Source organism: Mandrillus leucophaeus, unplaced genomic scaffold (genome assembly GCF_000951045.1).
Source record: "Mandrillus leucophaeus isolate KB7577 unplaced genomic scaffold, Mleu.le_1.0 Scaffold682, whole genome shotgun sequence".
NCBI lineage: Eukaryota > Metazoa > Chordata > Mammalia > Primates > Cercopithecidae > Mandrillus > Mandrillus leucophaeus.
Genome location: NW_012107386.1, coordinates 1,748,749 through 1,761,213, shown reverse-complemented (window position 1 = coordinate 1,761,213; position 12,465 = coordinate 1,748,749). Strand labels below are relative to the sequence as shown.

At 41.3% G+C, this 12,465-nt stretch overlaps 2 protein-coding genes across 2 annotated transcripts in view; both read right to left on the bottom strand.

Annotated features, from left to right (window-relative positions):
- The window catches only part of KIAA0408 (KIAA0408 ortholog), a 34,689-nt gene extending 29,728 nt beyond the window's left edge, over window positions 1-4,961 (bottom strand). The window contains exon 1 of the mRNA XM_012002313.1: window positions 4,717-4,961. The gene's annotated coding sequence lies outside the window, so the exon portion shown is untranslated. The remainder of the gene's footprint in view (window positions 1-4,716) is intronic.
- SOGA3 (SOGA family member 3) overlaps window positions 4,620-12,465 on the bottom strand; it is a 48,626-nt gene continuing 40,780 nt past the window's right edge. Inside the window, exons 6-7 of the mRNA XM_012002315.1 lie at window positions 6,960-8,135; window positions 4,620-5,028 (exon numbers count right to left, since the gene is read on the bottom strand). Coding sequence (XP_011857705.1) covers window positions 4,918-5,028; window positions 6,960-8,135 — 1,287 coding nt within the window. The 3' untranslated portion in view covers window positions 4,620-4,917. The remainder of the gene's footprint in view (window positions 5,029-6,959; window positions 8,136-12,465) is intronic.

The following is a 12,465-nucleotide window of genomic DNA, read 5'->3' as shown; positions in this document are numbered from 1 at the left end:
CACTAGGACAGACACAGGCTAGAACTGCCAGTGAGTACAGAAAATACACCTTTAAGCAGGGAAGACATGGATGAAAATGTATTTAAGTTACATGGAAAGGACCTTTAGAGATTCTGTGATTTGCACACACTTTCAAAATGGCAAACATGAAAAACAGCCACTACCACTTTCCCTTCTCTCAACTGATCAACACAAAAGTACAGTTTAGAAGCATTTAAGATATTCCCACATTTATTACTGTAACTACAAAGGTGTTCTGCCATCTCCAGGCCATGACACATTCTATTTTGTATGAGTTTTTATCTGAAATTCTACAAGTAGACTGCTGAGAATGTCAGGACCTACCCATGAAATGTGTTTCATCAAAATGTGAATGACATTACTTTACCTATCGAAAACCAGATCAAAATTAAAACCGCAGAAAGTTTTCTATCTTTCATTAGACCTAATTGGTTTACAACTAGGGTTTAAGCAGTTATGTCTTCATGCATACTATGTTTTAACTGTACCATGTCCCAGTAGTTCAATAAATGATCGACTTTTCTTACTTTCTGGTACATTCTCCACTACCTTCTCTTCAATCTCTACATTCACTTATGGTGTCTGACACAAAGTATGACTCTGCTAGATGAACTGGACTGTAGTTCTATCAGAATGCAGTTACAAACACTGCATGAATATTTGGAATTAAGGTTGAGCTACCAAACTGACAGTCCAAACGTCGTTGGTAGCTAATTAAATAAGCATATCCCATTCTACCACACAAACTAAAGTTGAAGATTAGAGAATGCAGGCCAAAACACATTCCAGGCTCAGGACTGAATTTTCCTTTGTTTTATGAGTTTAGTTACTTATGCTTAAAAATAGCCAACTGAATTCCATTTTTTCTTAGATCTAGGCCAAATTAACAAGAAGACACTTCTTCCTATGGCCAAGAATGTGCATACAAGAGAATTTTCTAGAATAAGGCTTGCTCTGTTGAGTTTAGTTTGGTGTGATGTTTAAATAGCACCGCTTCAAAGGTCCAAACAAAAGACAACGCCTTGTCTTAATAATTGAGGGTCTTTTCTCTCTTGGTGAATGAAGAAGCCTCGTTGTTCCTCTTTCAGAAACAGCTTAATACAACAAAAATAATGCAAGCAACAGGATCAAAGGGGATGATGCTGGGGATTCTCTTTCTGAGGTTTTGGGCACCATCTTTGTTAACTTATAGTCCCAAGTTTATGTTCTATGCTTTAAGAGATAGGTGCATCCTGGATACGGGGTGCCCGCTGAACAGCTTTAAGTTATAGGGAAAAGACGGCAAGGAAAAAGGTCACTTCGTGCCTGCTGGCAATTTTCTGACCCCACCTTCCACCAACTGGTCCCCAGCATGTCCCCTAAGATAGAGGCAGGTCTGAATGCCCTGACCCTGGATGCATTTCTCATTATACACCGCAGTGTGATGGATCTGTGTGTGTACACACAGGCACAACTGGGAGGCTGGTCTATGCAGTGAGTGGGGCAGAGTGGAAAAGAGCCTTCCTGGAATTCAACTGTTCAGTAAAGTTGATTCACTAATTTCAGAGGAGCTGTTGGAATGATCCTATAGCCCCCAGAATCTGTGAGCAGTAAAGTCAGTCCTGCTTCAGCCGACTTTCCTCTCCCCAATATTTCACAGGAGTTTCACATATGGAGGATCTGGATGAGGTTCAAGAGTCTCATGAAATTCTATAAAATCACTGCCTGTATTAGTCTACTTTCACACTGCTATAAAGAGCTTCCCTGAGACTGGGTAATTAATAAAGGAAAGAGGTTTGACTCACAGTTCTGTATAGTTAGGGAGGCCTCAGGAAACTTGCAATCATGGTGGAAGGGGAAGCAGGCACTTTCTCCACAAGGTGGCAGTGGACAGGAGTGAAGGAAGAACTTCTAAACATTTATAAAACCATCAAATCTTGTGAGGACTCACTTGCTATCATGAGAACAGCATGGGGGAAACCACCCCCATGGTCCAATCACTTGCCTCCCTCTACATGTGGAGATTACAGGTCCCTCCCTCAACCCATGGGGATTACAATTCAAGATGAGATTTGAGTGGGACACAGAGTCAAACCTTATCACTGTTTTAGGAATTCACAGGTAAGATTAATACCACTGTTGTCAGAAGGGCAACATTAGGAACATGACCACAGTTCCTAAAATGAGATCTACAGTTGAGGCTGGTGTTTTGGTTAGCCCAGACAGCTCTCCTTCCCTATTCAGGTCACAAGTTATCACTGAGCTGTTTGCACCACCCTTGCATATATTTATGGTGTCAGTCCACTTGAGAATGCCTAGGGATTTTGTTGTAATAACGTGTTAGATCACTGTGGGATCATCTTGAGCCTGAACTCAGTGTGCACACGTGCCTATGTCTCTCAGTGGCTGTGTGACGCTGTGCCCACACACTATTCACCTTGGTTCTCTTTTCTGTTGGGTACTATTCCTATTTACCTTTGATTCTGTGTTTTTGAGAACTTGTATTAATGCAAGCCAAGTTTTCTGGCACCACCACCAGTGCAGAAATATAACTGCTTTATCACTGGAGGTGATATCCCTTCTGGCAAAGGCTGTACAACTAAGTGGAAATGCTCTGGAGAGAATTCAGACATCCACTGAGCAGCTGAAATTTTAAAGTCTACTAAAACCTAGACAACTAATGATCCTATATCTTAGTATCACATAGTTTACTGTAAGCTTTGTTGGGGCTATATCAAACGTGCATTTTAGACAATTCAAATATCTAAAAGTAGTGGTTCTGGGGCGTTTAAAAAAATACAGATGCCTAGGTCCGTACATTTTATTTCAATTAGTATGGAGTAGGTCCCCAATTAAAAACTTCCCAGAAATTCTGATGTGCAGCTAGCATTGACAACTACGATCTAGTTATTTCATTTTTGATTCATCACATGATAAAACTAAAATCTAAAGCCAGTTTCTTAAAGTCACACAGGGTAGTGAATATGCATGATGCTTCTGAAGTGAGTGAGTGCATACCATATCACATTTATCTGCAAAGATAATATCAGCAATTTGGACAAGACAATTCTTTGTGATGTGGGATTTCAGGGACCTTGAAGTTCTGATCCCTTCCGTCTAAATGCCAGCAAGCTTTCCAGTCGTTGTAATAACCTGCAACACTCCACACACTTCCAAATGCTCTGTAGGTGGCTGAGAGCCTTTTAACAGGTGTAACTGGCTCCAAAGACAATAAATATTTCAGCTAAATTTCAGCCCTCAAACATTTACTTTCATTTCCTGAAATGGTGGCCTGGAAACTTACCATGGATCTAACAGACAAACTTTAGGTTTTAAAGTGTTTGTTATCCCTGAGATGAAAAATTTTAAAAAGTAAACACCTGAGTTATATATAATTGATTAAACATGGCATTTATCTCATTTCATTCATTTTTGTAATGAAGTTTTACCTAGCTCTCTGAATCTCTAAAATGAAAAGCCAGAAGTGCATACTGACAGATTCCAACCGTTGGTTAACAACTCCTCACTCCAAGTCTCTCCTCCCCCTATCAAAAAACAAACAGAACCAAAAACCAAAACCAAACAAACCCTGTAGACAGTAAGAGCAGTTATTCTAAACTAAAGTTTTAGACTATTGTGAAGGTTTTTTGTTTGTTTGTTTAATTAATATTCAAATGGATGTGTGGGAGGATGTGACGATAAATAAATCAGAGTCCCTTGAAAGTTAAATTCCTGGAGATTCCAAGGCCCATTACCAATAGCAACTTTTAGAACGAAGTTTTCCACATATTCTTTTGCAGACTTTCCACAGATTTTCATATCCATCAACCAGCCTGTGAGTATTTACAAATATGTGACTTCAACAAGTGCGGAGATTGCTGACTCTTGGGTGGCACTGGATAAACTATCAATGAGATGGACAGAATAGGTCTTTTAGGTAGACGGAGTCTATCCAGGCCACTTTCGGTATGAGGAGAAAGGGGGATGCTCAGGTTTACTGAAGTTAGTTTATATCTCGAGAGCACCTCCTGCCAGAACTACGCTACCAGTCTTGGATTGTGGTCGAATGATTTTGAGAAAATGACTATATTTTAATGAAATTCTAGAGAATGACTGTATTTTTTCCCTATTCAAAACAATTCATATATCATATTTATAGAGCATTTCCTGCTCTGGAGGCATTCTATTATGGAGAATAGGACTCCAAGTAATAAGTTCAATTAGCAATACATGAATTCAAGTATAACAAGTAAAAGCAGGAATGGCAGGTTTGGTGGGAATCTGGTCAAACAGAGTAGGATGGGGATAATTGTTTCCTAAATGAACTAAGACCTAATCCAATCTCATGCTTCCAAGCATATCTCTGTAGACAAAATACATTGGCATTGCAACACATTACTTAGTTTCCATGAGGGTCACATTTATTTCCCATATTTTTTTTCAGATATTTATTGGATGTCAAAATTATCTTGCTAGTTTGATGTAACCTGGCAAAGGTACTTTACAAATGTATGTAATTTTTGGAAACGTGACCAAATTGTGAATGTTCGTCCAGCTTTTGAATAATAATAGTGAGCTACTGAGAAATAATTAAGAGACATGTAGTCCATTTTTATATTCAATATGCCAATTATTTATCAAGAGGAGACAAACAGGATGAAAAAGCAGCAAAATTAAAACAATTCATACAGAAAAATGTCACACTTACTTTCTTACCTGAAATATTTTAGTGCTTGGGCTTCTTATTGAATTTGGTCGTGGTAAGATGAGTTGTGTCTTTTTAAAGAAATAAGCAGTCTTCAGTGTTTTTATAGCATTGGTTACTACAGAAATTATACTTCTTTTACTTCTTGTCTTGAAGGGTGAACAAAATAAACAAACTGAAAATACTACAATGAATGGTAGATGGTGAAAAATTTACAGTACAAAAAACAGTGTAAAAAGGAAGACAAGTTTAAATATTGTTGTGTAAGAAAGTGATGAAAATAATACAAGAATGAGAATAAGTAAAATGATAGGCTGGAACATCTGGGAAGGTAAATGCAAAGACAAAGAGAAGAGTTAATTAATAATAATCTTTAAAACTTAAATTCACATCAACTAATTTAAGCATTCATTCAACTTAAGATACAAAAGAACCCCCACCCTCCCTTAAGCCTATATCTATAAAATCTGAAAGCCTAATTTTATACATAGCACTTTCTCTCACTCTAATTTCTATTATTTTCCCTGAGGGTATAACTGAATACATATCAAAATTCAACAAGTTTTATCATAAAACAGTATTTTTCATAGCAAAGCGGAGCAACATGCAAGATAAATAAGCGATAGGGTTGCAATTTTTCTAGCTGTACCAACAGGCAGTTAGTCTAAAATCATGCTTCTGTACATAAACTGGCTTTTAAATGTCTTGCGTGTCTTAAAAGCCATGCATGCTGTTGTACTTCCGTGGGTTCTCCAATGGATACAGGACACCAGGCTTGCCAGAGGAAACAGCATTGCCTGTTTTGTTTCATAAATTATCTTTCATGTGGTTAACTCTGATAAAATGCATTGGTTTTTAAATGGCCACCATACCTGGCCAAAGCAGCTCAGTCCAATTCATCCGGTGTGCCTCTACAAATCAGGATGGAGGAAAAATGCTGGTTTTCCCTGTTCTGGAATAGTTATTACTATTTCTCTGAATTAGTGTTGCCTTCAAGCTACCGTATAGACTCCTTCCCCAGTACTGAGATTCTCCACTATACAACTGAGAGTGATTTTTCTCTGGAAATAATGATCATGTTATTTAAACTTATGGTAAAAAAAAAAAAAGTGGCTTTCATTTGTTCCTTTCAGGGGGCTGCAGACACAAAATCATGTCCCTTTACCACTGGTTTCTACATTTACCAATAGTTATCCATCAGTTCTATTTAATTAAATTAATTTTTTTTTTTTTTTTAATTGAGACAGAGTCTCCCTCTGTCACCAAGGCTAGAGTGCAGTGGTGCAATCTTGGCTCACTGCAACCTTCCTCTCCCGGGTTCAAGCGATTCTCCTGCTTCAGCCTCCCGAGTAGCTGGGATTACAGGAGTGCGCCACCACACCAGGCTAATTTTTGTATTTTTAGTATACACGGGTATATTTTTGTATTTTTAGTATTCACCATGTTGGCCAGGCTGGTCTCCAACTCCTGACCTCCCGCCCTCCTCAGCCTCTGGGATTACAGGCATGAGCCACAGTGACCGGCCATCAATTCTGTTTTAGCTTTTTTCTTTCTTTTGAGACAAGGTTTCACTCTTGCCCAGGCTGGAGTGCACTAGTGCAATCACCACTCACTGCAGTCTCCACCTGCCTGGGCTCAGGAGATCCTCCCACTTCAGCCTCCGGAGTAGCTTGGATTACAGGTGCATGCCACCACAACCGGCTAATTTTTTGTGTTTTGGAGAGACGAATCTCGCCTTGCTGACCAGGCTGGACTCAAACTCCTGAGCTCAAGCGATCCGCCCTCCTCGGTCTACCAGTCTAGTCATTTTTTTAAAATCCTAAACTCAATATGGATCTTGACTCGAAAACCACAAATCAGCAGCTAAATATTCCTATTCAGGACCATCTTGCAGTTCATCTGCTAGCAGAGTAACAGAAAAATATTGACCTTCTAAAATAATACTGTGCCTCAAAATCCCAAAATCCTTTACTCTTTCCACAAAAATTGAGGGTGATGAATGGTGTTAACTTTTCCTTTTAAACAAAACACAGGAAGAAATGGTGACTACATGATGGAGTCACAAAACCTCATCCCTGCAGGACAGTGTGGAAGAACGGGTGGGCCGGCCGGGGGTTTCAGGCCCCACTGCGGCCCTGGGCGGGTGCTTCCCTCAAGCGGGGCGCGGCAGTCCGGGCGCCGAGACGCCCCCCTGGGACGCGGCTCCGCGGGCCAGCCTGGCCACCGCCGTGGCTCGCAATAGGCAGAACTGTACCTGACTCACGGAAATGGGCTCCTCGGCGCCGCGGTCGTCCGCAGACTTGGGCACCTCGAGGCGGTCGATGAAGGTCTGCAGCTCCTTGCGGAAGGCCTTCATCTGTGCGTTGATACGGTAGAGCAGCTCGTGTTCGCGGATGCGGCTGCCGTCGTCCTCCTCGTCCATGAGTCCGAACAGGTCCCCGTTGGCCACGTAGATGCGCGCCTCGGTGATGATGGTGCTCGTGTCGGCGATGAGCCGGTCGATGGTCTTGCCCAGGCGCTCGGCCTCCGACCGGATGTCCTTCATCTGCTGCCGATCGGAGAAGCTCTTGGGCCAAGGCCCGGGCGCCGGGTAGAAGGAGCGCGTGGGCGTGAGGCAGCGGATGTTGCGCACCTCCTCCGAGTCGCTCTCGCCGCCGATGGGCCCTTCGCGCTTGCGGTGCGGCGGCCGCGAGTCGTCGTCGCTCTCCTTCTTGCCTGCGTCGCTCTCGGCGTCGCTGTCGCGGGGACTGCCCCGGATGCCCAGGTGCGAGGCCAGGTCGTAGCGCTGCATGTTGGACATAAGCACGCGATTCTCGTACTGCAGCTGCATGACCTTGCCGCTGAGCTCGTTGATCTGCAGGCGCGCTGCCTTCAGCTCCTCCTGCAGGGCCTCGGTCTTGGCGTTGTCGTGGTGCCGCGCGCTGTCGTGACCGCCGGACTTGTACTTGTACTTGTTGAGCTCCGCAGTGATGCGCTTGTTCTGCTCCTCCAGGTCGGCCACGTTCCTCCGCAGCAGCTCCGTCTCGTCTTCCACCAGCTGCAGGTGCTGCCGCAGCTCTGACAGGGATTCGCTCTGCTCCCTCATGAGCGGGTTGGCCGAGCCGTTGAAATCATCACCCCTAAGGTCGTCCAGTTCCGCCTTCAGGCCTCTGTTCTCCACCTCCAGTTCGACGATTTTCCTGCCCAGGATGTTGGCTTCTTCCTCCACCAGCCTTAGCCGTAGCTTGAGCTCGGCCTCCCTGGTGCTGGGAGGGCCTCCAGCTTCTCCTTTGGGCAAAGGACTGTCCAGATCCCCATAAAAGGATCTGTACTTCTGAAGCTCGTGTTCAAATCTGTCCTTTTCTTTATCAATCTTGGCCATTTTCTTTCTCATCAAAGCGGCTTCTTCCTTAACGAACTGCAGCTGGCACTTCAGATCTTCATTGTCCTCCTCATTTGGGGGAAAAGAGGGACAAGGATAGGACATCATTTTTATGTAAATCAAGGAAACAACCAAAAGAGGACACCTGGAAAAATAATTTCTTTTTCTTGCAATACAGATTTAATGACAGACAAAGAGAAGCAGACACTGACTATTTTCTTCAGATCACTTAAATTCTTTGGCAAATTAAAGATTAGAGCAATGTTACATCCTGGAAGCAAAAAGGAAAAGGAATATGAAAAGAGACAAACTGTGGTCATCACTATTCAGAGATTATTATATGTTGTAACTGCATACAACTGTTTGGTGATCATTTCAGCAGTGTTTCTTTTGTTTTGTTTCATTATTGCAGTAATAAATATAAAATCTGTTCAAGGAGCATGTGGTTCCTTTGCATTCGCTGCCACTTTTTTGCCACTTACACTGAGCCAAGTGCTGAAAAGTGTTTTACAAATATGAACCTAATTTAATATTCAGAGTAAATTTAGGAGTAGGTATTAAAGTTCCTGGTTTAAAGATGTTCAGTAACTCTTTGAAGGTTACACAGCTAATGAATAGCAAAGGACGAAGGTGAAATTTGAATCCAGTTCTGTCTGAAACTAATGCTCAGGCTCTTGATTTCTGTGTCACTTAGAAAATAATCTGTCCCCTGTTTTTATTCAAAGGAGAATTGTTTTAGAGGCCTGTAAGTCAGGAAAGTTTGACACTGGAATGGTCCATCCAAGGAGAAATTGTTAGTTTTTCCATCTAGATCACATTTTAAATAGGATGTACTCCCATCAGTCTGAAATGGATAAAGCTGGTGCAGCCTGGCGAAAGGATAGTGGAACTATAGAAGTTCTTCTCACACATTCTTATGACAGCCTCAGAGCCCAGTCATTAACTAAACTGAAAAGTACAAAAGGACTAGTGGAAATCTTTCTCTGAGGGATATTACCGAAGCATGTTATTATATCTATGGACATTTCTCCCAAGGACAATTTCTCAAAATTATCTTTTAAGTATGTATTTTGAGCCAATCATGTAACTTCTGTGAACTTTGGTTTCTTCATTTAAAAAAATGAAAATAAATAAAAAGGAGCAACCACTGGTGAGAAGGTGAGGAGAATAATGAGCTTCTGCCAGAGACACTCAGTAAATACCACACAGAGCCTTTGAGATGGAAGAGATGGAGAACAGGGGACAGATCTCTTGTCTTCCTATCTACTAATGGGAATATGAAGGGTTTGAGAGCTGCTGAGTGTGCAGAACCTGAACATTACATTCCATATAGTATTGAATCCTTATATCAGCCCTTCAAGATAGGTGATGCAATCTCCCCTTTACCGATGGGAGACATTTAGTAACATTGCAGTGCACAAGTTAATAAGTGACAGAGCACAGTCTATATTCTGGCTGAGTCCCAAACTCATATTCCTTCCACTGCACATGCTGCCTCTAGAAAAGAAGCATAAAAGAAAATAATATAGAGCAATGTGGTAAAAGCAAAGAAATAAGATGTGTTTTTGTTGTCTTGTACACTTTCCTCTAGAAGAGGTTTAGAAGAAAGAAGAGAAGGACTACCAGAAGAGATGAGAGAGCCTTAGTAGCATCCAGAGAGGAGGAGAAGAGGGTATGTCATGGAAAGCTTTGATAGAAGAACTCATTTCATAAGGGAAGAGAGAAGCTGCCTACAATATATTATACTATGTGCTGGGACCCTCCCACTAATTCAGTGAGGATGAGACCAAGGATATGTTACAATGTTTTGGATCACATCAGCAGAGGAATCAAAGATGACCCTGAATTTTTAAGTTGAGGGGTCTCATTGGATTGTATGGCCAATAGCAAGGATAGAGAATGAACAAAGAGGAGCATTCCATTTAAATCACTTTTAAAATAGGATGTACTCTCATCAGTCTGAAATGGATAATATTGGTTCTGCCTGCTGAAAGGATAGTGGAATGAAACTTACAGAAGTTCTTCTCATACATTCTCATGACATTCTCAGGACAACCTCAAAGCCCAGTCATTAACCAAATTGAAAAATACAAAGGAGAAATGGAAATGGTTTTGTGTGAAGAATATGGGTTTAAGGTTTTAAGAATGCTGTCTGTGAGGTGTTCTGGTGGAGGGACACGGGGTGGAAACATCCATCAACAGTCATGTAGAATCTCAGGCTCATGATTAGATTACTAAGATTACATCTTGGCACTTAGAGCTCAGGTCTAGAAGTGAGGACGTGTGGATGAGATACGTAGAGGTGATGGTTGAACCTATCATAATGGTCACAGACACAACCAATGAGGAGAAGAAAAGAAAGGGAGACAGATGGCTGGAGGCGGTGGCTCATGTCTCTAATCCCAGCACTTTGGGAGGCTGAGGTGGGTGGATCACGAGGTCAGGAGCTCGAGACCAGCCTGGCCAATATGGTGAAACCCTGTCTTTCTTAAAAATACAAAAATTAGCTGGGATAGTGGCATGCACCTGTAGTCCCAGCTGCTCGGGAGACTGAGGCAGGAGAATTGCTTAAACCCGGGAGGTGGAGGTTGCAGTAAGCTGAGACTGCACCACTGCACTCCAGCCTGGGTGAAGGAATGATAGAGCAAGACTCCATCTAAAAAAAAAAAAAAAAAAAAAAAAGGAAGGGAGACAGACAGGTCAAAGGTTTGGGAGGGGAAATCTAAGGTCATGCAGGCCAATAATTAGAACAATGTTTGAACAGAAACATGACCAACAATGTCAAATATGCTTTTATATAGGCTAGGTTTTATTTGACATGCAAGAGTAGATGAGACTGGGAAGCCAGCTAGGGTTGCATGTGTGGTGGAAGTCCTTGATTGCAAGGCAAGGCCTTTATTTGCTAGTATAGTTGGCATATACTGCAAATTGAGTCTAACCAAAACAGCAGTGGTTGTGATACAAGGCACAAACTGAAGCAGAATAACACTTCACTGGGTTATATTAAGCAAATAAAAAAGAGAATATCTGATGAGTGTGTATGAAAGCTCTCCTGCCCAAAGGAATGAAAACAACAATTATTTTAACACTTGGACAAAGACTGCATGTAATAGAGGCATTATGAGGGAAGGAACTGCACCAAGGGCTAATGGGCATGGTAATTATTTTATTTATTTGAAAATAAATCTTTTCGAGATACAAAATGCGCAGTTTCTGCAATGCCAAGAGTTTACAACCCTGTATGCCAATATGCTTGCATCCTCATCTTGTAACCCAACTATTGTAGGCTGCATTGGAAACTTGGCATAGAAATATCATACATAATTATTGAAAAAGACAGGAGATTGCATGCAAAGTGCCTGGTCTACAGTAATTGAGCAGTAAATACTTGCTCCTATTTCCCACAGTGAACAGTAGGCAAGAAAAATTAAAATGCTCTGAGGTGTGAAGCAAGTTATTTGTTATTTTTGTGTATTTTAAGACTCACTCAATTTAAGATGCAAATTACATGTGAAGAGGGGAACATAAAGATATGATGAAGGCCAGTAATAAATGAGCTAAGCCTGGCTTTGACTTTAAGAACCACTGCTAGAAACTAAATTGCATTCTAATTGATTATATATATTAACTCGTTTACTCCGTGCAACAACTCTCTATTATGATTCCCATTTTATACATGAGGAAATAGAGGCACAAAAAGAATAAGTAACGGGCCCAAGTTCATACAGTCGGTATATGCCAGAGATTTCAACCTAGGCAACCTGGCCCTAGAGATACAGTTCTTAATTGCCGTGCAATATAAATTCTCTGTAACTAAAGTCACTGTGCTGCTGGAGGATCATGTGAGGAAGAGATCAAAGATGCGGAAGCAAATTAACAAAATGAAATACAAAGCTAAATGAATAATAGCGGTTTGGACCATATGAAATTGCCATTTCTGTAGATCAATAGCATGTTGGCAATTTTGTGTGGTTTAACATAGAAAAAGGAGACACAGGAATATTTAAAAGCATGTATTGAACATGTGCAGAATGCCAATCACTAGACACAGATGATTCAAAGCTGAATAAGATGAGTCCTGTCTACAAAAATGCCCTGGCTAAGTAGGAGAGATGAATGCATAAACAAGAATTACAATAGAATGGTATATTTTGAGTAATTCAAATATGTGGATCAATGGCTTGCAACTTTGACTGAACATTGGAATCGCGTTATAATTTTGTAAAAATGGACCATTTTATAATTGAGATATCCCGTCGGAGATAGCCTGATCCATCTCCTAGGGTGGGTTTTTGAAAAGTGACAGGTCATAAGCTCTGAAAATAGATGTGTTGGAAATGATAGCAGAAACTTCAAATGCTGCAGTATATATAAATAAGAAGTTTTTGCCCATGAAAAC